The sequence below is a fragment of the Penicillium verhagenii genome (assembly GCF_028828195.1).
Source record: "Penicillium verhagenii strain IBT 33310 chromosome Unknown utg000008l_segment0_segment0, whole genome shotgun sequence".
Taxonomy (NCBI): domain Eukaryota; kingdom Fungi; phylum Ascomycota; class Eurotiomycetes; order Eurotiales; family Aspergillaceae; genus Penicillium; species Penicillium verhagenii.
Genome location: NW_026643172.1, coordinates 1806025 through 1828446, shown reverse-complemented (window position 1 = coordinate 1828446; position 22422 = coordinate 1806025). Strand labels below are relative to the sequence as shown.

Genomic DNA, 22422 nt, shown 5'->3' with positions numbered 1-22422 from the left:
CGACGGTCCACTCATTCTAATCCGTCTTTCTTTCGCCAATCGAACGGGGCACTCTATATTTTCATCTTGTTTCTTTTTTCCCCCCCCCGAATCAGTAGCCACCATGTCGCTGTTCATCCTCACCGAAACCAGCGCCGGTTATGCCCTGCTGAAGGCTAAGGACAAGAAGCTTTTCAAGCGCGACCAGCTCCCCGAGGATGCTTCCACCGCCGAAGGTGTTTCAAGCCTGTATGTGTGATCTTTGTCTCTGCCAGAAAATTCCGAGGAAAAAAAATTAGTGAAGCGGGGAAGAATCATTGGCAGAGTGTTTGAGAAAAAAAAAATTATTGCGGTAGAGACCGATTCTAATAATTCCATTTTAGTTTCAAGTTGAAGTCCTTCCAGAAGTTCAACAGTGCCGCCGCCGCCGTTGAGGAGGCTGCAGCCATCGTTGAGGGCAAGGTTACTCCCCGTCTCGCTTCGCTTTTGGAGGAAATCAAGGACGAGAAGAAGGTTTCCCTCGCTGTTGCGGACCCCAAGCTCGGTATGTTCAATTCTATGATCCAGTTGTTGCGTTTCTTACTGACATCATAATCTTCAGGAAATGCCATCAGCAAGCTGCCTGGCCTCTCTGTTGAGCTGATCGCCGATTCTTCTACCGCCGAGGCCTACCGTGCCATTCGTGAGCACATCACTTCTCTCATTCCCGGTCTGGCTCCCAGCGACATGTCCACCATGGCACTTGGTCTGTCTCACTCTCTTGCCCGTCACAAGCTCAAGTTCTCGCCCGACAAGATCGATACCATGATCGTCCAGGCCATCAACCTTTTGGACGATATGGACAAGGAGTTGAACACCTACGCTATGCGTGTGAAGGAATGGTACGGATGGCACTTCCCCGAGCTTGCCAAGATCCTTAACGACAACATTGCCTACGCCAAGCTCGTTCTCAAGATGGGCATGCGCTCTAACTGGGAGACTGTTGATCTTGCCGATATCTTGCCCGAGGAGATTGAGGGCGCCGTCAAGTCCGCTGCTGATCGTTCCATGGGTACTGAGATCAGCGAGGATGATCTCGAGAACATCCAGGCTCTTGCCGACCAGGTTGTTTCCCTTTACGACTACCGTGCTCAGCTTGCTAGCTACCTGACCTCCCGCATGAACGCCATTGCTCCCAACCTGACTGCTCTTGTCGGTGACCTTGTTGGTGCCCGTCTCATTGCCCACGCTGGTAGCTTGACCAGCCTTGCCAAGAGCCCCGCCTCTACCCTCCAGATTCTGGGTGCCGAGAAGGCGCTTTTCCGTGCCCTGAAGACCAAGCACGACACACCTAAGTACGGTCTGATCTACCACGCCTCTTTGATCGGCCAGGCCACCGGCCGCAACAAGGGTAAGATGGCCCGTATTCTTGCTGCTAAGGCTTCGCTCGGTATCCGTGTCGACTCCCTCGCTGAGTGGGATGAGGATGTCACCGAGGAGGAGAAGGCCGCTCTTGGTACTGAGGCTCGCTTCAACTTGGAGCGCAAGCTTGCCGGTATGGAGGGCAAGCCTATTAAGCCCCGCGGTGTTGCTATTGCCCCCAACGGCACTTCCCAACCCCAGAAGTTCGATCTGAACGAGGCCCGCAAATACAACCCCGATGCCGATGCTCTGGATACTGAGGCCCCTGCCTCTGCCAAGAAGGAGAAGAAGGATAAGAAGAACAAGAAGCTCGTGGAGGAGGTCGACTCAGACGAGGATATGGAGGATGCTGACTCCTCTGACTCCGACTCTGATTCCGAGGAGGACTCAAAGACCGAGTTGGAGAAGCAAGCCGAGAAGGCTGGTCTCAGTGTCAAGCGTTACCAGCGCAAGCTGGAGCGTGGTGAGATTACTTTTGATGCTTCTGGTAACCCTACATCCGTTAGCAAGAAGGACTTGAAGAAGTCCAAGAAGGATGCCAAGAAGGCCGATAAGGAAGACGGCAAGAAGCGCAAGCGCTCCGACGAGGGCGATGAGAAGAAGGATAAGAAGAAGAAGAAGAGCAAGGGCGAGTAAGCTATGAGTTGCTTTTGTTTCAAAAGTTCCGTGCAATGTGATGGATGGCCTCTTTTTGCGCAATCTGTATGATATCACTTTCTTTTCATGTCGCGGCCTTTTGCTCGCATGTTCGGGGGCATTTCAAGGTTGATCTACGTTTTTATTTGTTTCGTTTTTATTTTTATGGCGCAGACGGTGCTTGGTCAGGCAGTACAGTTTAGCTGAATAATCTGTTCATACTTCAATTTTGAGTAGTATTCAGCAAAGTCTCTATCTGTTACATCCGTAGGCTTAAGTCTAAACCAACAGGGTTGCCATTCTCTGTGTAGAGTCGTATACATCTCATGCCTCGATTCACTTAGGAACTGACTGATATGGTACTTTTGCCAGGACCTGCAGGAACACAAAGACCGCCCCACCCACCGCTTATCTTTAAACCGGCAAAATAAGCAATTTTCCCTCCGGTTGCGACTTGCATTATTCGACGATCATTCACATATCCTCGACAACCAGCACAATGCGGGTAAGATGGGCCTGATATGACATAATGACCAACTTGCTAACTTTAAAATTAAGATTCTTGACCCTCAGTCTGCCGTCCTCACCAATGTTGAGGTTCTGGCCTACCTTACAGCCAATCCGCCCCGCCGTTCCCCCGATCCGCCGCAGAATGCTGATCGATGGGTGCCCAGCCCAGATCTGAGAGACCACAACACCGTGGTTAAAGAGGTAAGCTAGCTTCCGAACGACTCTATTCCACTATATCTCTCAAACCCTTGGGCTATCATAAATCTACTTTGTTTTCTTGAAAAAAGAGACCGATTGTTCTATCTCAATTCAAAACATCCAGTACCCAATGAATCGTGATTGCTATAGCACACGAACAAAAGAACACTAGTAGCTAACAAATACGCCCTTACCTCAGATCCACAACTATGTCACTCGCATCTCACCCCATATTTTAAGATACCCACGCTACACCCCACGCCCCTCCTCCTCGCAATCCGCCTCGGCATTTGGAACCATGCGCCCCCCGGCACAAAACTCCGCTTCAGATAACAACGACCTCACAAAATCCGCAGGACCTTCCCGCGACCCCTCTCAAGAACAAACTCCCATGGATCTCGCCCTCCGTGATCTGATCACACAGCTAAAGCCATATGGTCTTACCAAGGCGGAGGTCGTCATGATCCTAAACCTGGGTGTTGGCGTTGCTTCGTCAACCGAGGGCCAAAATGGTGAAGAGGGGGCCAACGGAGGTGAAGCCATGGATGTTGACGAAGACGGCAATGCTATTAATGGAGAGGATGGTGAAGAGGAAGAGGACTTCGGTGCAATGGCACTGTTCGAATCTGTTGTTGAGGAGCGCGAGACGCGCATATCGGATGCAGATGTGCAGGTCGTGTTGGGAATCATCCGAGAGGTGATCAGCGAGCACTATGGGAGTTAGAAGGAACTTTTGGAAGATCAGAAGATCAAAAGTTTCTTGTTGGTTTAACTAGATTATGTATCTTGTCTTTGATATCCCGGGCGCATGGGCCCTTCAATTCCATGCTAATTCGTCATCTTTCTGCTTTACGGGTTAAGCAACTTTCATGGATGTTTGAATACTCATGTATTATGTGAAGGTGAAGCTAAAATATTCTTGAATTCTATGTACGTTTGCCAGCGTGATGCCAGCTCGACGCAGCGGCATCTCAAATTCCTCCATGAAAAATATCGGATCATGATAGGGAACAAAAACCGAAACCGAAACCAGAACGCCAGAGCATGGCATATGTCGATGCCATGCATGACCGGGGAAAAACAAAAAACTCAAAGTGGTATAAAGAAGGGCGGAAAGACCCCATGGCTCCAGTTCTATCAGTATGCACATGGTATTTTCAACTGCCTGATGATAGTGGTTGTTGACAACAAGCATGGTGAGAATGGTGAGAAGCAGGGCAAGCAGCTTGGAAGGCTCAAGTGTAGCCCATATAGACCCGTCTATCTTTCACTTCTTATCAACTGGGGGCTCTTTGCCATATAGGAGATTGCCGAATTGATTGTAGACTGGCGCACTGGGATCACCGTTCTCCTTAGCCCAGATTCCTAGATCGTCATCGAAGAGATCTCGCTCCTGGCCTTCACAGACATCCGAAAATGTGACCCAATTCTCGTCGTCTGTCCAGACTCCACCTCGTCCGCCACGCATATTCCACCACTCTTGACCACCCAGAAGGGAAGACTGGGCGGCATCGAAACCGCGAGAGGAACGCATGTATCGACGGAGGAGAGCACGGCCCCAGGGAAAGAACCACATCTTCTCCCACCATGCGTTGCGGAGTTTATCATCGCCATTGAGATGCGCGAGAACAGGCACAGAAGCGGAGTGTGGGTTTGTCATTAGGGGTGAATTGTGCCAGGAGTGCTCCTCCGGGTTTGGTAGCTTATCCAGCGTGGCGTTCCATTCGGGGTGTGTTGTCTGGGATTGGGCAAAGCGACTTTGATTGAACGGGTTTGGCAGTGATGCAATATCATCTGGCAGAAGAAGACGGTGTTCACGGGGGACAGCATATTGCCCCTGGAGTATGGAGGTTTTGGTGATGTTGTTGTATTTGATCCATTCAACATCATTGCGGGAGAGGATCTGATTGAAGAACATCTGGGACTCAAAGTCAACTCCAATTCCGTACTCGTATCGGTGACCTGTTTCCAATCGGAGATGGATGCCTGTGATATTGGTGGCTTCATTGATGCCCAAAAGTCCCTGAAACCATTCCTTTAGGCTGTTGGTGGTGCGGCGTCGCTCCAGCTCACGGACCACCTCTTGTCGTCCGTACATTTGCGTCAGAGCCTGGTGGTCAGCGTCCTTCTTGCGGCGTTGCTCGAGAATGCGCAGGGCCTCGTCATAGATAAGTCTTAAGTCTGCAGCTTGGCCAATCACTGCACCCGGATTCAACCATCGGGGTCGAGTCAAATGTCCGTCAGGGTAGATATCCGTCTTCCAACCATACACATCTGGAGGTAGAGACGAGTCTGGAACAGAAACACAGCCCGGATCTTCCTCCAGATCAGTATGGCACAGTTTACTAGCACCAAAAAGCACGCGCTGCGAGTATTTCGGCACTACATCCGGCGGAGCACCGGCAGTTGCTTTCTCCACCTTTGCGAATCCGTGCTTTTTCAATAGTTTCTGGTTATTTGTTCGTAGGATTTCTTGGAAGCGCGCGATGAGAACCTCCGGGGGCAGCTGGAAGAAAACATCTTCGGCGTCAACAACCAGCACCAGATCATGATCCTTCATAGTATGGGTCGGTTTCAGGTAATCACGCAGGCGGGTGATGCGATTCACAGTGCGCTCGAACTCGGTTGCACCAGGAGTGTCACGTCCGTATCCTACCAGGATTGGAGGTGGGTATCCTAGGATCATGGCCGATGTCAAGGTGCGACAGGTGCCGCGCGAGCCCTGCTGCATGGGCACCAGGACATGGAGATTCGGGTTGGGCTTGTCCAGGTCATGAGGGAGAGTATCGTTGATTGAGATATCGGTTCGTCGAGGGAGTGCGACCTGCGCATCTTCAGGAATTTCGGGGAATGGGTGATGCGATGGGAATTTTGTCCAAAAATCTGGCTCGGAATGCTGTTTCGGAGATGATCAGTATCTTGTGCCTGGCCCTCCCGCACCTGTCCATGCCATGTCTATTCGTCTCAGGCTCAGGTAACGGTCACGCAGGGGAACTTACAGTGGATGACGATGAGAGAATGAAAAGAAAGAAGAAGAAGGCGAGAATCGAGTAGACGATGGTTTTGGACCTTGAAGTGCGCGGCCGTAGGTGGTAGACCTGCCACATCATAGAGGTGGCGGTTGACTTGGCCTCTTTGAACTGCGGCAATGGCGGGCTAGACGCCATGCTGACCGTAATGCCAAGGCTATCTCAGAGTCGGTGGTGCAGCCGATTGAACATGTCGCGATAGCTCGAGGTTGTAGGTGGTGTCAATTTGACCGGGAAGGGCCACGCGGGAAATACGCAATGGATGCAGGTGGAGATGGAAACGGCTCATTGATCGACGGAGACGAAACCAACGCTTTCCGTACATGAGGTTGTACATAGTAATTTACAGTCACTTACAAAGAGTCATAATCTTCATTATTCAATTAAATGCAGCGCCTGTGAAGGTGTATAATTGTCTTTCTCTCTCACTATCTACTCCAAGTAGATCTCCTCCTTGAGTCGCTGCAGGTTGCGGAATAAGCCTCCCGCGGGGGCTCCACTATCACCGTCTCGCCTTGGTTCTGGTCGCGACTTGGGACCGCGCTGACTTTGCTCAGCCATCGCCTGCTGATGTTCCAAATTGCGCCGTCTTTCATCTACAATTCGGGCAAGATTGTCCACAAATCGCTGCCGGGCCTTTTCTTCCGCTGATCCTTTCCATACCGTCGCCAATGTTCTTAGAGTCTCCACGCGACGAGTCGCAGCATCCAACCCAGCGCGTCCACCACCTTCGCTGTCCAGCAGCTCCAGTGTCTCTGTTCGTAGTTTCTTCATGATCTCTTGACCCTTCGCTTCCTGATCAGAGCCCTCGACAGTGATATCCGGACCGGAGACGGAAATAAAGGAGGATGAGAAGGAGATCTCTGATGGTGGCAGAGGCCACTCCATTGCATCGCCAAATGTCTGTACAACGTTCTCCAATCGCGAGCGAACTTGGTTCAGCGTGCGCAGATTGGTGATATACTCTGGGTCCGCTATGGTCGCATCCTTCTCCACTGCCTCGTCTGTGTCCTCATCCTCATCCTTATCTTCCTGGTCGCCCTTTGTAGCTGTAGCACCCTCTGCCGGTTCTTCTGTCGCCTCATCCTTAGGAACGGCCGATACGGTGATTGTATTCGAAGTATCTGGGACAAAGTTGGTGATATCGTCGCGAAGAACCTCTGCTAGGGTCTCAGACAACCCAATGGTTTCTCCTCGCAACACCTCCACTTCGTAAGCTAGACGCCCGCCACTGCGAAGAATCTCATCGCTTAACTGAGAGAGCGTGCTGGACAGGCGAACATTTTGGGCGCTGATCTGCGAAAGGAGGGTTTGTACTTGGGCTGACAGTTCGGTTAGAGGCACAGAGCCAGGTGATCGGGAGGCATTCGGTTGTAGGGACGCCACTGTCAGCGATGAAAGTGAATCATTGAGGAAATCGGCTGGGTCGAAGTTTGGGTCGGCAAAGTTGGGGGAAAGGTCGGTTGGTGGGCTGGGAGATTTGACATTTAGGCTGGCCCGTGCGGTCGAGCTGTAGCTTTGAGAGGCCATTGCGTGCAGGTGCCTCGCACTTGGTGTGATCTGATTAGTCTGAGGAATGAAGGCTTGACATGGGCGGACCAAAAGTTTGGGTTTCTGGTGCAATTGGAGAGCGTCAACATCGAAGCCCCCATATCCACTTAAGAAAGCTTTCACCGCCTTAAAGTATACAATGATGCGTGCATTTGTTTTTGGAATATACTAGTACAAATGCGAATTTGCGATTATTTTGACGCATATAATTTGGAATATTTGAGCCAAAGGCTAGAATAGATCATACTTAATTGACTATCCGGCACATTGCAAGGTTGAAATGCATGATTTGGGCAGATAATACCATAAATCGATGCCCAGATTGATTGTGAACAGGACAAGGTGGGGGCTATGCCTTGTAATCAGTGGATTTGAATATGCACTACAACCTGCTGGACCCTTCTAACTTGATTCTAACTTTGATCAGGTCCTTGATTGAGACAAACCCTAGTCAAAATCAGATGCATTCTAGTGCTGGGGCGTATGAAGGTATTGGATGGTGCACGTGATTCGGGGAGCTGAATCTTTGTGTTTTTGTGGCAAAGTTGGATTCAACTTGATTGTGTCCCACTCAGCCACTAACTACTAGGTGCAGACTTACTAGCACCCCATTATTTCTCGCATTTCAAGTGCCACCCTAGTTCGATTCAGAAATTGTACTTTCTTCTTTGTCTCCCTCATGTTTTGATTCCCAGATTCCCAGATCTCGATGTGAAGCTTTGAAGATCTTGATTTTAGCAGATCTTCTCTCCTTTTTGCAAGCCCCCAGGGCCCCAGCTTCTTGTCTTCTGGTCAAAACAAAATGCGAGTTGCCAAGATGCCAAGGCGCCAAGGGCAAAAGTCAGTCATACGGACACGAAGAGACATCACAGGTTGCATGCTCGTACATATCATACCATTCCACATCGGGCACGACCTCCTCTTCCCCTTTGCCTTTCCAGTTTTCAAAGTTCTGGACCTGCTGCCGAACCCCATACATAAGCGGGGCTCGGTTCTTGTCCCTGACGAGCCCCAGCTTGGCCCGCTCCTCGCCGGAAAACCCTGCATCCGGTCCCTGATCAGTGATAATAATATCCCCGATGTATATTAATATTCTTAGGTCTTCGGAGAACCCTACCCGCCCTGGGTCCATGGATCCATTCATGCTTTTTGCTTTTATCAATGTCTCAGATGAAAGCGCGATTGTTCCCGCTTCCTCGGCCTTAGTTCCCATCTTAGCTCTTGTTGGCACACCGTCCACCCCAGCTTGCATGCATCCCAGAATTTCAGACTTTGGAATCATCACATTACCATGCGAGAGATACCCACCCTCCACTTCTCCACTTCTCTGACCCTTTGATAATTCCCCAATCGCTTATCGGGGAGTTTTCTCTAGCTCTTACACTTCGTACTCGGATCAGGCAGTTTGACCAGATTAGATCCAATCCAGCTGATTCTTTCTGTATCCATGCCCTGTAGCGATACTTCTCCCATCGCCCCCGGCCTTTTCGGCCTTCCTTTTCAAGGTTGAAAAATAACGCTAGTTGAAAATAGCCCCTCAGTTCATCGAAAATCGCCATGGGAGAGGCTTGTTAGCCGTAGTCAAAGCAGCCGATAGGCTTTCGGGCGATTTCTAATTCCCCCGGCCCTGCAGTTTGCTGCTGCAGGAATTCGGACCTTCATGCGCCTCAATCCCACCACCATTTGCTCCCCGGGGCCCCTGCCGTGCAGGTTTCTTGGCTGCCAGTTCTGATTGGTACATTTTGCACTAACCCACCTCGTTCCTGTGTGCCTGGGTGCTTTTGGTCAACATGAAAAGCGGTGATAAATCCCGATATGATCCGTAGACTATAGTGTTTCTACCCAAAAATAAAGATATAAATTGCGAAGTTTGCCCCGGGGTTTAGCCAGGAAGCACGTCAGTCATTCTATGGGAATATCCCACTGCCATTGCAGCTAGTGTCCTCCCTGATTCTGTGATTATCTTTTCTTCCAAGTCCTTTTGTGACATATCAATCTCTTCTGGAGTCATTGCCGACTGGCTCTGTTCCACTTCTTGAACATCATTCACAATGTCAGTCTCATCTACTACGACTGCGGCCCTCAGCTCGGCTACCGTCGCTGGTAATATTTTGGTCATTGCTAGAGATGCTACGTCTGCACTCGCTGCAACTGATGGTCTCAATGGCTACGGAATCCCTTTCACCACTCTTGTGGTGCCGCAAGCCGGTGCTGATCTGCCCACACTCGAAAATGATGCGGGCGGTCTCTTTGGAGGTATTGTTGTAGCTTCGGGAATCAGCTACGACTATGACTCGGGCTGGGCAAGTGGTTTGACTGATGACCAATGGAATCAGCTATATGCCTACCAGCTCGATTATGGTGTGCGCATGGTTCAATACGATGTCTACCCTGGCTCTGACTATGGAACCGAGATTATCAGTGGCTCCGATGGATGCTGTGATACCGGTGTCGAACAAGACTTCTATTTCACGGATATCAGCGATTTCCCTACCTCCGGACTGCTCACTGGCTCTGCTGCTGGTGTCAGTACCGAAGGACTATGGCATTACTCCTCTACTATTCTGAACTCCAGCAACACTAAGTCTATTGCTTCTTTTGCTGCAAACTCGGTCGTCGACGTTGAAACCACTGCTGCTGTTATCAATGATTTCGATGGTCGCCAGCAAATGGTGTTTTTCATCTCTCTGGATCCTAGCTGGAGCTCCACTTCAGCCTTCCTACAGCACGCTTGGATCACCTGGATCACTCGTGGTCTCCATGCTGGTTGGCGTCGTGTCTACATCAACACCCAGATCGATGATATGATGTTGACTACCAACATCTACGAGCCTACCAACACAACCTTCCGTATCACCACTGATGATATGGACAACGTTCTGGCCTGGATTCCTACCATCAATGCTAAGATGAACGCCGGTAGCTCATACTATCCGGAGGTTGGCTTCAATGGTAACGGAAACATTGACCGCTCTTCGAACATTGATGATGGTTGGGGTATCTGCAGTGGTGGTGGTGTCTACTACGCGGGTGCTGCGACAACACCAGCTGAGTTCCAAAAGCCCCTGGGAACTGGTACTGACCAGTGGCCCTCTACCCCTACTGCCTACGACTGGACCACGGACTGCACCGAACGGGACCCTCTGATGGTCTGGTGGCAAACCAACCTCAACAGCTTCGGTTTGCTCTCGCACACATTCACTCACGAGGCCGAGGACAATGCCACCTATGCCGATGTCTACAAGGAGATCAGCTTCAACCAGGCTTGGTTGAAGCAGGTTGGACTTGATCAGGGTACTCACTTCACTGCCAATGGTATCATTCCCCCGGCTATCACGGGTATCCACAACGGTGACGCTCTCCAGGCTTGGTGGGACAATGGCATCACCAACTGTGTTGGTGACAACACTCGCTCTGCCCTGCTCAATACCGAGAACGCCATGTGGCCCTACTTTACCGTTACCGCCACCGACGGCTTCAATGGCATGCAGGTTAACCCTCGCTGGGCCACTCGTATCTATTACGACTGCACCACTCCTGCCTGCACTTTGGCCGAGTGGATCAACACCTCATCTGGCTCTGGTGACTTTGACTACCTCATGTCCCAAGAGCAGTCTGATACCATGCGCCACTTCTTCGGTCTCTACCACGAGCCGTACATGTTCCACCAGGCCAACCTTCGCAACAATGACACTGATCCCATCACCATCAACGGAGTGGCCGGTCAATGGTCTCTCTTCCAGGCCTGGGTTGAGCTTATTGTTCAGGAGTTTGTCCGTCTGTCCGACTGGCCCCTCGTGACCATCAACCACGCTGATGTAAGTTTCATCTCCCCCGAGTATCCTCACCCTCTTGCTTTATTGTATGAAACTCTTTACTAACCTTTTCCCCCTTCTTTCTAGATGTCTGCTAGCTTCTTGGCTCGCTACACCCGCGATGCCTGTGGATATGCCCTCAGCTACACTACTGAGAACCAGGAGATCACTGGTGTCACTGTCACGGCTACTGGAAACACCTGCAGCGAGCCAATCCCTGTGACCTTCCCCGTCGCCCCCACTTCTACTCAAGGCTTTGCCACTGAGCAGCTGGGCAGTGATCCTCTGACCGTCTGGGTTGAGCTCACTGGCTCTCCTGTTACTTTCACTCTGTCTACTCCTATTGCGCTCTAAAAAGTCCCATCCAAATACTTGATTCAGGACTCGCATTTACAGCTCTAGAGAAGACATTTGCGATTTGTCTGGTCTTTGCCAATGTTTGCTTTTGATGTTATGTGTGAATGTCTCCCTTTTTGTCCCTAGTGGTTTACATACTACCTACCAATAATGAATGAGCATATGACCAGAAGTTTTGATGTTGAAGAAGTAGATAACAATGTTGCTCGGTGGTGGTCCTTGCTTAAATTCTGCATGCCACAAAAGTTCGCGGAGACTTTGATTCTGGCGTGTACAGAAATACCTGGTAGATGGTGGATCGAGACTCAAATATTCGAGCAAATGGCAGCACTCATCGATACCATTGCACAAGAAGAAGATGAAATGTTTCCCTCCGCAGGAGAGATCGACGTCGTTAACAATCAGATCAAGGCATGGACGGTCGTCAAGCCGCAAACTTTCAAGCAAGTCATGGCTTCTGAGTACGCCTCCCAGTGGAAGGGCACAATGGGAGAACAATTGAAGAAGTTGCATGACGCCGATTCTTGGATGCAAGTGCCAAAGACGCAAGCTCATGGTGCAAAGGTCCTACCAGGTAGATGGGTGTTCGACTTGAAGTCAAATAATGAGGGTCACGCCACTCAGTTCAGGGCCAGATGGGTCATTTGCGGTATTTGCCAAGCGCCAGGATTGGGGCAGTTACTAGGTCTGCATTTTTGTGTGCGTGTGTGCGTGAGGACTCGGATGCTGTTAGGAGTGTGCTTAGTGCTGGGATGATTTGCTTGATTTGCATGGGTGCGGGCTTGAGATTGTTGGATTTTGATAGTGTTCAGTATTGGTCAGTGATGGATGGAGGGGTCAGGTTTGGGTAGAGGGAGGAAATCCGTCTTTTTATATACTGGCTCCTTACCACTACATGCAAGATCTCATTTTAGTCGGGTCATTTGAGTCGAGCATGGGATGCACGAGCCAGTACTAGTAGGTCCACGGGTAGTAGGTAATGTTGTACCCGCCATCACGTTGACGGCTGTGCGGTTTTGCTCGATTTCTCAATGTGTAGCATGTCTGGGTACGCAGGTGGCAGTCCATGCGTCTTGCCGCGAAAGATGCACTGTTTAGGTATACTTAGTGCTTACTACTGACCACCTAGGTAAGAGACAAGAATTATGATCCTGGTTGATATTTCGGTATTTTTCGATATTGGGATTCACAGGCCATTCAATGTAGACCTGCGTGCCCTTCAACAAGCTAAATTCTTCTGGTTAATTACGAGCTCGAGATGGATAAGGGCAAGGGGGTTTTGGAGAAGGGATGATGAATTAAATACTAGACGGGTTATAGCGAAATACAATCAAGCTCATTAGAGTATAGGGATAGCAAAGGCTAACAGAAAAGCAAAAAAAAGAGGGTGGGTATCGTCAAAGATCCAGTCGCGGTGCCACACAAACATTTCAATCCCCCGAAAGTTCTATCGGTCATCAAAGAATATGACGATCGGGTGATTTTCCGGAGTGAAAGCCAATGTACATCAGGGGATAAAAAATCATATCTTCATAAAAGACAAGACAGTCAAAGCAAGGGGCAAAAACAAACAAAACCCAGAAGCACTGGGTCAAAGCATACGTAGCGCCTAGATGTTTTCAACCACGCGAGCATTCATCGCCTGTTGAAATCCTTCGTCAAACTGGTGGCTGGGGCCTTCCCCCGCATTCTCAACCAGCTGCTGGCTCAGATTCTGGCTCACACCCGGCAAGAAAATAACCTTGCTGTTGGCGGTCTTGGCCATAGCCTGCATAGCCTCCAGGTAACGGATCTGCATGGCAGGTGCAGAAGACAAGATATCAGCAGCCTGGCGCATCAACTTGGCGGACTCAACCTCGGCACGAGCAGCGATAACCTTGCTCTCACCAATCCGCTTGGACTGAGCCGCCATGGAAAGCGAATCCTGCAAGTCGTTGCTGAAGATGATATCCTTGATGAGCATCGACTCGACCTGCACACCCCAACCAGCGGCTACTTCCTCGATAATCTCCGATGTAGACTGCGCAATCTCCTCGCGACGCTCGATGACGTCTTGCAGGACGCGGGCTCCGATCACATGGCGCAGGGTGGTCTGGGTGCGCTCGACGAGGGCCTGCTTGACGTTGGAGATACCGAAGGCGGCAATGTGAGGCGAGGTGACTTGGTAGTAGATAACGGAGGTGAGGTTGAGAGTGACGTTGTCCTTGGTCATGCAGACCTGGCGCGGTACCTCGACAATCTGGATCTTCACGTCGACGGTTGTCAGGTGCTCGCTCAGAGGGTTAACCTTGACCAGACCGGGATCCACGGAGCGTTCGAAACTGTATTATTGGATTAGTTGGGTTTGCGCATTTGTGCGGGGTTTGATGGTGGTTGGTCACATACCGTCCGAATCGCGAAACCAGACCGACTTGACCTTGGTCGACTGGCTTGAAGGGGTTGGGGCAGCAGATGCAGCAGGGAATGGCACCACAGAAACCGATGCAGGCACCCAAGTTGTGGACTGAAAAATGAAAGTAACAAAAAGGAGTTAGCCATGCGCTTTCCGTCGCAAGGTCGATTTGGCATATATTAAGTGCACTGAGAGTACTTACTCAGTTGGGAGTACCATCCATGCGCTTCCGGGTTTTCCACACCATGGTCGATTGTCGCGGCATACTTGGGCTGAAGATCGGACAGACGAGCAGGTTGGACCTTTACCAGGCCGTGGGCTGTGCTGCGCGGAGCATTCTCAGGATCCAGAGCTGGAGCCTTGCCGTTGCTTGCACCGTTGACAGACATGGTTGATTTGATCAGAGATGAGATGGGGAAAGGATTAGGAAGCAGATGAATGTCGTTCCAAGTGAATATAAAATGATGGAAAGAAAGAAGTTTATCGAGCGGGGGAATCGTAAGGTTTTAAAAGGCCCAAGTAAACAAGAGCCAAAGCTCCGATCACTTGGGCAAGCGTGACATCTGCAAGCAGCAAACGATACCCTGAGCTTCTCCACAGTGGGGCCCCATCAAAATCCCCATCAAATCCCCATAATTTACCCATTCGGGGCTATTCCTGAGTTTTTCACCAATCAGTTAATCCCGCAATCGGGCGCTTTCCTTGAGTTCTTGACCAAAAAAAAAAAAAAGCTGATCGGTTGACCTCTAAGCCCTGTGCTGAGCCTCTCGGGCGCAAAGCACAAAACGTCCATACAACAAGGCTGCCAATGCCAAGTCTTCATTGGTTACCGTGGTTGCCGCCTACCCGAACTTACAAATCATGACTCTACCATCTCTGCTTTTCCTTCTTTAGGAACGTATACAGGTCGCAATATGATACACTAAATCCCCAAAGACATGTCCAAGATACATGGCGCTACTTGGGTACTGGTACAGAATATAATTCGTCTGATATGCAGGGATTACTCCGTACACCAAAGTATATTGAACAGCTCAAATGTTTGAATTGACATTCCACACGTGAGGCCCACATCTTTCTAGATGATTTCTACATTTAATGGGATCTGATACCAAATGGATTTTGCTAAAAAAAAATTTAAAAAAAAAAGGGGCGATGCCAACTCGCCAAGGTTAGAAGGCATTGTTCAATAAACTTCATTGAAAGTTTGGGCTGCCGATCTTGAAGCTCGTTTTCGTTTAAACCATTAGTCCATGCTGATTTGCTGTTGGAACTGATGCTCTGACGTAAATGATGAAAGCCGAGTAGAGCCAAGTTGGGGCCAATTTTGCCCCACGCGGGCCACGGATACCTTAGCCCCGAGGCTGTGCTCAAACACGAAAGTCTAACAATTCGAACTAGAGATCAGGCATTTTTTAGACTGAGGGAAATAACTGCGTCATTTAATGATTATAGACACATGATCTGAATCTCGAGTCTGGAATTATTTAGATAAATCACCAACCTTGAAAGTCGATATTTGGTTGCCATCAACATTTGAATGTTTGACATCAGGCCATAGATACATGTACGGGACACATGGATGATTACGAGTAAATTACGGAGTAAACAGCACATGCAGACTTTACACCTGATTACCGCCAAACATTTGAGTGAGCTGATTGTTGCCAACCAATAGCAGCATCATGTATAGTATAGTACTTATAGTACTTACAGTACATATAGTACATATAGTATAGTTGCAGTATACCGAAAGCTTAGCTTAAAGCTTGTCCGCTGAGGCGTAAGCCCCCGCTCGCATTTTGCCTCATTCTAGCCGAGCAACACAATTGGTTGTTTGTGATGCTTCATCTACTATCTTGATTTCGGATTTGGAATATTTTGAAAGTCGTGGATTGAAGTCGCCGTGAAACCGGCTAAGTCGGTAACCCTTGCAGCAACCTGGAGGGGAAATTAAAAATTCCCTCATGTGGATGTCAGGATTCAGCCCTGTAGGGCGCTCCAACTTCTGAAGGAGACCGCCTTTCATCAATGCAACAAAGTGTCTACTATTCCACCAGCGTCTTTGTTCTAGACTCGACCCATGCTATCGGCTCTTCAATACTGTTCTCGAGCAGCCGCAATCTGGAATCCGAGAGATCCCCTAATTGTCATTTCCTTGTCGACTTGGGACCCTGGCGAGACATCTTGCCTTCCTTCTTGTCCTATTCCTTCGAGATTTCACTTCCCGCAGGGATAGACCTGTTTCAAACGACTCATACTCGATGGGATTGGAACAAAGTAAGGGGACTGGTAGTATTTGATTTCAATTTCACCCACATGAGACAGATTATTGAGCAACGGTGATGCAGTATGTGGCAGATATGTGTATAACCATAATAACTTGATTGGTTCGGTTTGAGAGACTGTATGGAATATAGCCACTTGTTTAACAGGTTCTATTTTAGCTTACTGATACTATGCGACTTCAAGCTTCCTTGCCGCACATTGCCTACATATGAGAGTATACCATTTATGATCTGGTGGTGGAGGAACTGGTCTTTTTCAGACATATAAAAGCGTGATGATACTCTCATGTTCTCAATTCCATTCATGATCTAATTATTCAATATTTGGCGTGTTCTCTGCCCCATCTTCTATTCGGACTGGAGTCATGAGTTCTCAGCCTTCCTTGGGACTCTGTCTCAAAGCGTCCCTGTTATCCCTCTTACTCGCCACTCTCCAGCCCAGTCATGCACTTCCTCAAAATTCCAGTCCATATGGCTGGGCTTCTGCCGCTGGGAATGACGAATCGTCTACAATAAGTCCTCTTCGAGGCAGCTCAGCCCTATTGGGTGTTATTCAGAATGAAGTGGATCCCCAAAACAGCGCCATGGTCTCCGAATCTGCAATCGAGCTCGCCCCTGGGCAGACTGCCGACGCAGATATAGGAATTCCGTTCACCTTCAAAAATACTCTTCACCCCCAGCCGATCCGGGGAGACCTTGGATCCACGGACTCCGGCCCTCGAACATATGCCTATGACCGCCTCAACCCAAATACCTTTGCACCGCCAGCATCAGACAATGGTGAAGTGACGCAGGGGAAATGGCCACTAGGCCTCTCACACAACCGAATTCTCCCAGGGCGTGCAGGCTGGTCCCGAGAAGAGAACACCGATGTTCTCCCCGCTGCAACAGCCATGTCCGGAGTAGACATGAAACTGGCTCCCTGGGCATACCGCGAACTGCACTGGCACCAAGCCAACGAGTGGAGCATCGTCCTAAACGGAAGTGTCCGAGTGCAGGCGATGAACGAAGACGGTCAAACCTTTACAGACGATGTCACCGCGGGCGATGTATGGTATTTTCCATCCGGGGTACCCCACTCACTCCAAGCGCTCGACGAGGGCGCCGAGTTCATGCTCGTCTTTGATCAAGGCGACTTCAGCGATGGGGGCACTGGCTTGATCACCGAAATGTTCCTGCGCAATCCCAAGGAAGTCTTGTCCAAGAACCTCCAGGCTCCCATTTCGGACTTTGATGATATTCCGAAAGACCAGTTGTACATTTTTAATGGGACACCCGCGCCGAGGGACGTGCAGGAGCAGACTGTTCCAGGGCCTGGAGGTGTTTTATCCGGCAAGGAGAGTTATACCTACCATTTATCGAAACAGGAAGCATTTGAGACGCCGGGTGGAAGCATCAAGATTATCGACCCCTTGAGCTTTCCGATTGCAAAGATGTTTAGTGCGGCGCTTGTGACGATTAAACCGGGCGCTATGCGAGAGATCCACTGGTACGTACGCAACTGGTATATAAAAGGCTGAGCTTCTTCAGTATCTAACGATTGTCTCCCCCGTAGGCATGGGACCAGTGACGAATGGGGATTTTTCCTCGCCGGGAATGCACGAGTCAGTATATACGAAGCGCCGACCGCTGGTGCGACCGTTGATTTTTCCGCTGGTGACATTTCATATGTTAAAGCCACAGCTTCACATTATATTGAGAATACCGGCAACGAGGATGTTGTCTTTCTTGAAATGCTTCAGGCACCACGGTTCTCTGATATCTCAGTCGGTCAATGGTTGAAGCTCACGCCGAAGCAGATCATCAAGGATACTTTGAAGCTCCCGGACAGTCTGCTGGATAATCTTTCTCCTAATAAGCAGTATATTGTACAAGGGAATCGGAATCCGACTGCCACTTCTGATGGATCTGGTATGGCATGAGGTGGAGTTTGATCCGGGTTGGAATTCCTTTGTCGCGATTCATGAACTTGCATGACAATGAATCAGATTATTAGTTTCTGGTTATGTAGCGTAAATTCGAGCTCCCTTACATGAACTAGCATCATTGGTCTAGTGGTAGAATTCGTCGTTGCCATCGACGAGGCCCGTGTTCGATTCACGGATGATGCATTTTTTTTTCTCTTTCTTTTTTGTCACTACATTTCTGGGCCTGGAATCCCCTATACAATCATTGCGGAATACTTGTATAATCTCCCTTTGTCGCATTGAGTTTGTAGTAGCACGAGATATTCCCTTTTTGGACACGCGAGTTGTTTCTTGCCCTGTATGCATAATAGTATACATACCCTTGCATCCCCAAACAAGTTACTGTAATTTACTATACAAACCCCCGCCGTAAGCTGTAGATAAGAGGAGCGCTGACGACCTCCTTTGATTTGCCCCCCTTTCCGCCTCTCGTGCTCGGCTTCATCTCACTCTTTCGGTCCCCGACTCACAATCCAAACCTAATTGTTCGGTGGAGACGCATTCTCTCTCATACTTCCACATCGGGTGCCCGAGCCTCTCTTTGTGAGTAGTAGCAGCACAGACCCCCCGCTAGATCTACCATTGCCAGGTTCGTTCACTGAAACCAACCACCTAACAGACTATTCCCCTCTCCGAAATCCACTGTTTGTTATACGGAGCAGCAAAGATGAGAGTCACAATTGAACCCTACAATCCCGAATGGCCCCTGAAATTCCGCGACAAACGCGACCAACTACTTGACATTCTCCAAGACGTGAGCATCACTTCGATCGAGCACGTGGGAAGCACATCCATCCCGTCACTCATGGCCAAACCGGTCATTGACATCGACATTATCATCCCAGCTTCTTCTCTCGAAGCTGCACGAAATGCCCTCAAAAACGCAGGGTATGATGACCTTGGCGAATTGAATATCCCCGGTCGGTTTGTATTCCGACAGCCAGGATATGGAAAGCTTGATGCTGCCCATGGAAAGGACAAAGATGGGGAGGTACGGTATAATACCTACCTGATGGTCGAAGGGTATCCATCCCTGAAGAACCACCTCGATACTAAGAGGGTGTTGATGGAAAATCAAGAGCTGCGCGAAGAATATGGGCGTGTGAAGAGAATGTTGAGGGATACGGAACTCGAAAGCTTGGATCACTATACTTTTGCCAAGACGGAGATTATGTGTAAGATTTTGCGATCAGCTGGGTGGAGTGAGGAAGATCTGGCGCCATTGATCGAGGCCAATACTTAGAGTGTCATGTTCTACCTGTGATCTCTTGCTGGTAACATTTGAATGTCAGCCTTGACACGGGGAGCTACATTTCGCCGGGATTTTAATTGCAGGTTTCATTCATATAAATCAATTAAATTCCAATCCAAGAATCACACTTCGAAGGTCGCACTCCTTCATTTGAATATACATTAGTCACGACTCACAAGAGACCAACAACATCCGAGGTCCCAGCCCTGTCGAGTGAACCTTTTCAACTAAGTCCATCCAAAACCACCTTCTCACGGCTCAACTGCTTGACCAACTCTGTCAATGTTTCAATCTGCGCCCGTAGCTCCCTAACCTCCAGAGTGCAGTTATCGACCTTGATGTCGGGTGTGCTTTGCTTGACTTCTTCCTTCCAGGAATCATCCAACTCAAAGTCCACATCCTCGGCCACCAGTTCCCACTCTTGTTGATCTTCCTCATCTTCCTCTCCATGACGGCGATTCCACCTAATTTGCTCCGCTTGATGGGTCTCAACCCACGCTGTCAACAAGAGAAGAGGCGAGTAGATCACACCCATGATAACATCGTTGAGCTTCGCATAGTGCTTTTTGGAGAGCCACCACTCGAAGGGAGCGCTCACTAGCAAAATCTCAATCAAGTTGAAGGCTGATATATTTCATTAGATCGGCGGTTTTTAATAATATATGTGCAGGTCAGGTAATGGCACAAAACTTACGTGGGATGAAGACGTTCTCGTCGGGAGCGCGAACGAACTGCATAGTCTTTTGAGCAAAGATTGCCATGTACTCATCGGTGGCATTTCCAGAAATATCCTCATAGGCGCTGTTGTAAAGCGCAATGAGGATATTCAAGAGAACTAATATTTCGAGTCAGCTTGTTGTATCTTAAGAAAGAAGTCTTGGAAATAGAAGTAAAAGGGAACCACATACCGATCATGATGACAAAACTGAAGATGTAGTAGAGAATGATTCCAAAGGGAAATGCAAAGTCCTGGAAAGTCTCAAATTCAGGACTCTGCATGATGGTGTTCGCCATGCCTTGGATGATAAGTCGAGTGATGGGTATATCATCATCCACCTGCGCCATGCCAATAAAAGCCTGGAAGAAACCAACTAGAACCACAAAGAGGAGAGCGAAGAAAATCAAGCTCTCCTTCATCATAACCCTAAGAACCACAAACATAGCTCCAAAGAATTTAAAGGAGTCCAAGTATAGCATCATCCGCATCCAGAACATAGGTCCTGCAAAGGCTAAGAAATTGTAGCTCAAACCATTGAACATTTGCCTCTCTGTATCATGGGTCGAGGAAGAATGGGCCAATGCAACGACACGTAGAACGAAGGAGATGACGAGAAGACCATAAAGGGTTGAGTTAAAAGCATTCCAAAATTCAAGATAGTTCCACCCAACTTTCCAGAACTTCACTATTTCGTCACAAAGGAATGCGAGCGTCATACCGTATAGAATGCCTTCAGCGACGTCAATATCACCAGTTGGGTTGACTGTATTTATCACAGCGGTATAAACAGCGAGATAGATTAGAGAAAAAGCAATTTGGCAAACATTCTGGTAAAGGGGAGTTCGCATGCGATCTGGGTGGAAGTGAACCCAGTAGTTGGCGCTAGCTTTCTGCTCGTACTCCACAAAGTTCGTGGGATTGCCTTCTTCTTGACAGATCCAGCCATACCAAAGATACTGTATGCATTTTTGGTATCCAGCGGAGCCGATGACTCTCAGAGCATGGAGATCCACCGAGCGCTCAATCACATTGACAGGATCAGTTTCAACGCCCTCGGAAAAGATGGAGTAACGCTTGAGCAGAACATTCTTGAGTAGATAGTTCTGATCTTGCTCAGACTCAATACTAAATGATTGTTAGGAACTCCAAGCACCGGGACTAGGATAGCGGGGAATTCGTACATGCGCTTGGCGATGACCTCACAGGCCACAGCTCGAACTTGATGGAGATCAGCGTCCCAAAGCTCAACTGAAGCCTGGATCTGAAACCATCTTAGGCAAACAAGCAGACAGTACACGACGCAGGCCCTGTAGTCTTCGCCGCCAGCTCGTTTGGCGGTTTCGATGACATGCTGTGTGATAATACGGCTGTTTGGGTCGGTCAGGGCACCTTCCTCGATCTCGCAGCTAACAACCTGCTCGATTTGGTATTTCAATCGCAATGCAATTTTAGCAATCTCCTTGGAAGAGTCAGAGGCCTCCGCCTCGTCGGCAATGTATGATGGGAGAACTAAGACTCGATTAGCACCGCTGTGTTGTTGCACGATGTTTATTGATTATGACGTACGTCTGCGGCGCTCTACAGCCAAGCGATGGCGCGCACGACGACGATCAAAGCTAAACAGATCTCTCCAATGACCCATTGCGAATATCAAAATTGAATGCAACCTTGAGTAACAGGCCGGGGAGGCTGAGATGGTCGTGAGGGGAGCAGAAAACGCGGTCAGGAAATGATCTGCGGGAAGGCAGAGCCAAGCGCCACAATCCCCGCTATCAAAAGAATCATAGTTTACGCGTCGTCCTTAGTGGCTACAACATTGCGCCTGCTCACATGCATAGATTGATAAAACCCCCAGTCGAGGTGCAGGTGATTATTAGAAATGCAATTTCTAACTGCAATCGCTCTTGATAGCACTGACATGGATTCATCAAGCCTTTGTCTGTTCCATTGATCGCGTAAAATGTGCATGATTTTCTCTATCCGTTTTGGTCCAGCTATAGCTTCCTCTGCAGTTGCCGTTCGCCCTGGTCGATAACATTGATGGATATAGTACTATTCCTTTATTCCCCCCTGTGGCACCACCCGATGATCGGGAGCGGCCAGGCCGCCCTGGAACTGGCCCATTCTGATGGGGCACTGAGATATGGCGGAGATTGTGGTAGCTGGAGAACGGAGAGGACTGTGGTCAATAGGAAGTTCCCCCACCCCCCTTGATAATGACTATCTGTGCGTATTTTCTGACGAGACCCCTGCGGATGGGTTTTTTTAATAATATTAAGCAAGAGGGAGAGCTAAAATAAGATCAAGGGTAAGAGGAACTAAAACATAG

General features: G+C 49.2%; 11 protein-coding genes across 11 annotated transcripts; 6 read left to right on the top strand and 5 right to left on the bottom strand.

Moving 5' to 3' along the window:
• Positions 1–103: 103 nt before the first annotated feature.
• nop58 (RNA-processing protein NOP58) lies at positions 104–2016 on the top strand (the record flags this gene model as incomplete). Its single annotated transcript, XM_057168059.1, has 3 exons — positions 104–228; positions 363–523; positions 581–2016. 3 exons carry the CDS (start codon positions 104–106, stop codon positions 2014–2016), a joined length of 1722 nt encoding a protein of 573 aa, XP_057018690.1.
• A 499-nt stretch (positions 2017–2515) lies between these two features.
• On the top strand, positions 2516–3448 carry N7466_008669 (uncharacterized protein; the record flags this gene model as incomplete). Its single annotated transcript, XM_057168058.1, has 3 exons — positions 2516–2521; positions 2575–2727; positions 2924–3448. The coding sequence occupies 3 exons, from the start codon at positions 2516–2518 to the stop codon at positions 3446–3448; spliced, it is 684 nt and encodes a 227-aa protein (XP_057018689.1).
• A 543-nt stretch (positions 3449–3991) lies between these two features.
• On the bottom strand, positions 3992–5891 carry N7466_008668 (glycosyltransferase domain-containing protein; the record flags this gene model as incomplete). Its single annotated transcript, XM_057168057.1, has 2 exons — positions 3992–5620; positions 5724–5891. 2 exons carry the CDS (start codon positions 5889–5891, stop codon positions 3992–3994), a joined length of 1797 nt encoding a protein of 598 aa, XP_057018688.1.
• Positions 5892–6185: 294 nt separating this feature from the next.
• N7466_008667 (uncharacterized protein) lies at positions 6186–7283 on the bottom strand (the record flags this gene model as incomplete). Its single annotated transcript, XM_057168056.1, has 1 exon — positions 6186–7283. The coding sequence occupies one exon, from the start codon at positions 7281–7283 to the stop codon at positions 6186–6188; it is 1098 nt and encodes a 365-aa protein (XP_057018687.1).
• An 862-nt stretch (positions 7284–8145) lies between these two features.
• Positions 8146–8517, bottom strand: N7466_008666 (uncharacterized protein; the record flags this gene model as incomplete). Its single annotated transcript, XM_057168055.1, has 1 exon — positions 8146–8517. The coding sequence occupies one exon, from the start codon at positions 8515–8517 to the stop codon at positions 8146–8148; it is 372 nt and encodes a 123-aa protein (XP_057018686.1).
• An 838-nt stretch (positions 8518–9355) lies between these two features.
• agd3 (putative extracellular serine-rich protein) lies at positions 9356–11473 on the top strand (the record flags this gene model as incomplete). The annotated part of the gene is made up of 2 exons (XM_057168054.1): positions 9356–11122; positions 11207–11473. 2 exons carry the CDS (start codon positions 9356–9358, stop codon positions 11471–11473), a joined length of 2034 nt encoding a protein of 677 aa, XP_057018685.1.
• A 153-nt stretch (positions 11474–11626) lies between these two features.
• Positions 11627–12161, top strand: N7466_008664 (uncharacterized protein; the record flags this gene model as incomplete). The annotated part of the gene is made up of 2 exons (XM_057168053.1): positions 11627–12050; positions 12106–12161. The coding sequence occupies 2 exons, from the start codon at positions 11627–11629 to the stop codon at positions 12159–12161; spliced, it is 480 nt and encodes a 159-aa protein (XP_057018684.1).
• Positions 12162–13085: 924 nt separating this feature from the next.
• N7466_008663 (slipin family protein) lies at positions 13086–14257 on the bottom strand (the record flags this gene model as incomplete). The annotated part of the gene is made up of 3 exons (XM_057168052.1): positions 13086–13797; positions 13862–13979; positions 14071–14257. The coding sequence occupies 3 exons, from the start codon at positions 14255–14257 to the stop codon at positions 13086–13088; spliced, it is 1017 nt and encodes a 338-aa protein (XP_057018683.1).
• Positions 14258–16521: 2264 nt separating this feature from the next.
• N7466_008662 (uncharacterized protein) lies at positions 16522–18078 on the top strand (the record flags this gene model as incomplete). Its single annotated transcript, XM_057168051.1, has 2 exons — positions 16522–17645; positions 17712–18078. The coding sequence occupies 2 exons, from the start codon at positions 16522–16524 to the stop codon at positions 18076–18078; spliced, it is 1491 nt and encodes a 496-aa protein (XP_057018682.1).
• Positions 18079–18790: 712 nt separating this feature from the next.
• Positions 18791–19366, top strand: N7466_008661 (GrpB family protein; the record flags this gene model as incomplete). The annotated part of the gene is made up of 1 exon (XM_057168050.1): positions 18791–19366. The coding sequence occupies one exon, from the start codon at positions 18791–18793 to the stop codon at positions 19364–19366; it is 576 nt and encodes a 191-aa protein (XP_057018681.1).
• Positions 19367–19598: 232 nt separating this feature from the next.
• yvc1 (putative potassium ion channel Yvc1) lies at positions 19599–21735 on the bottom strand (the record flags this gene model as incomplete). The annotated part of the gene is made up of 5 exons (XM_057168049.1): positions 19599–19999; positions 20070–20210; positions 20284–21218; positions 21275–21622; positions 21656–21735. 5 exons carry the CDS (start codon positions 21733–21735, stop codon positions 19599–19601), a joined length of 1905 nt encoding a protein of 634 aa, XP_057018680.1.
• Positions 21736–22422: the final 687 nt, after the last annotated feature.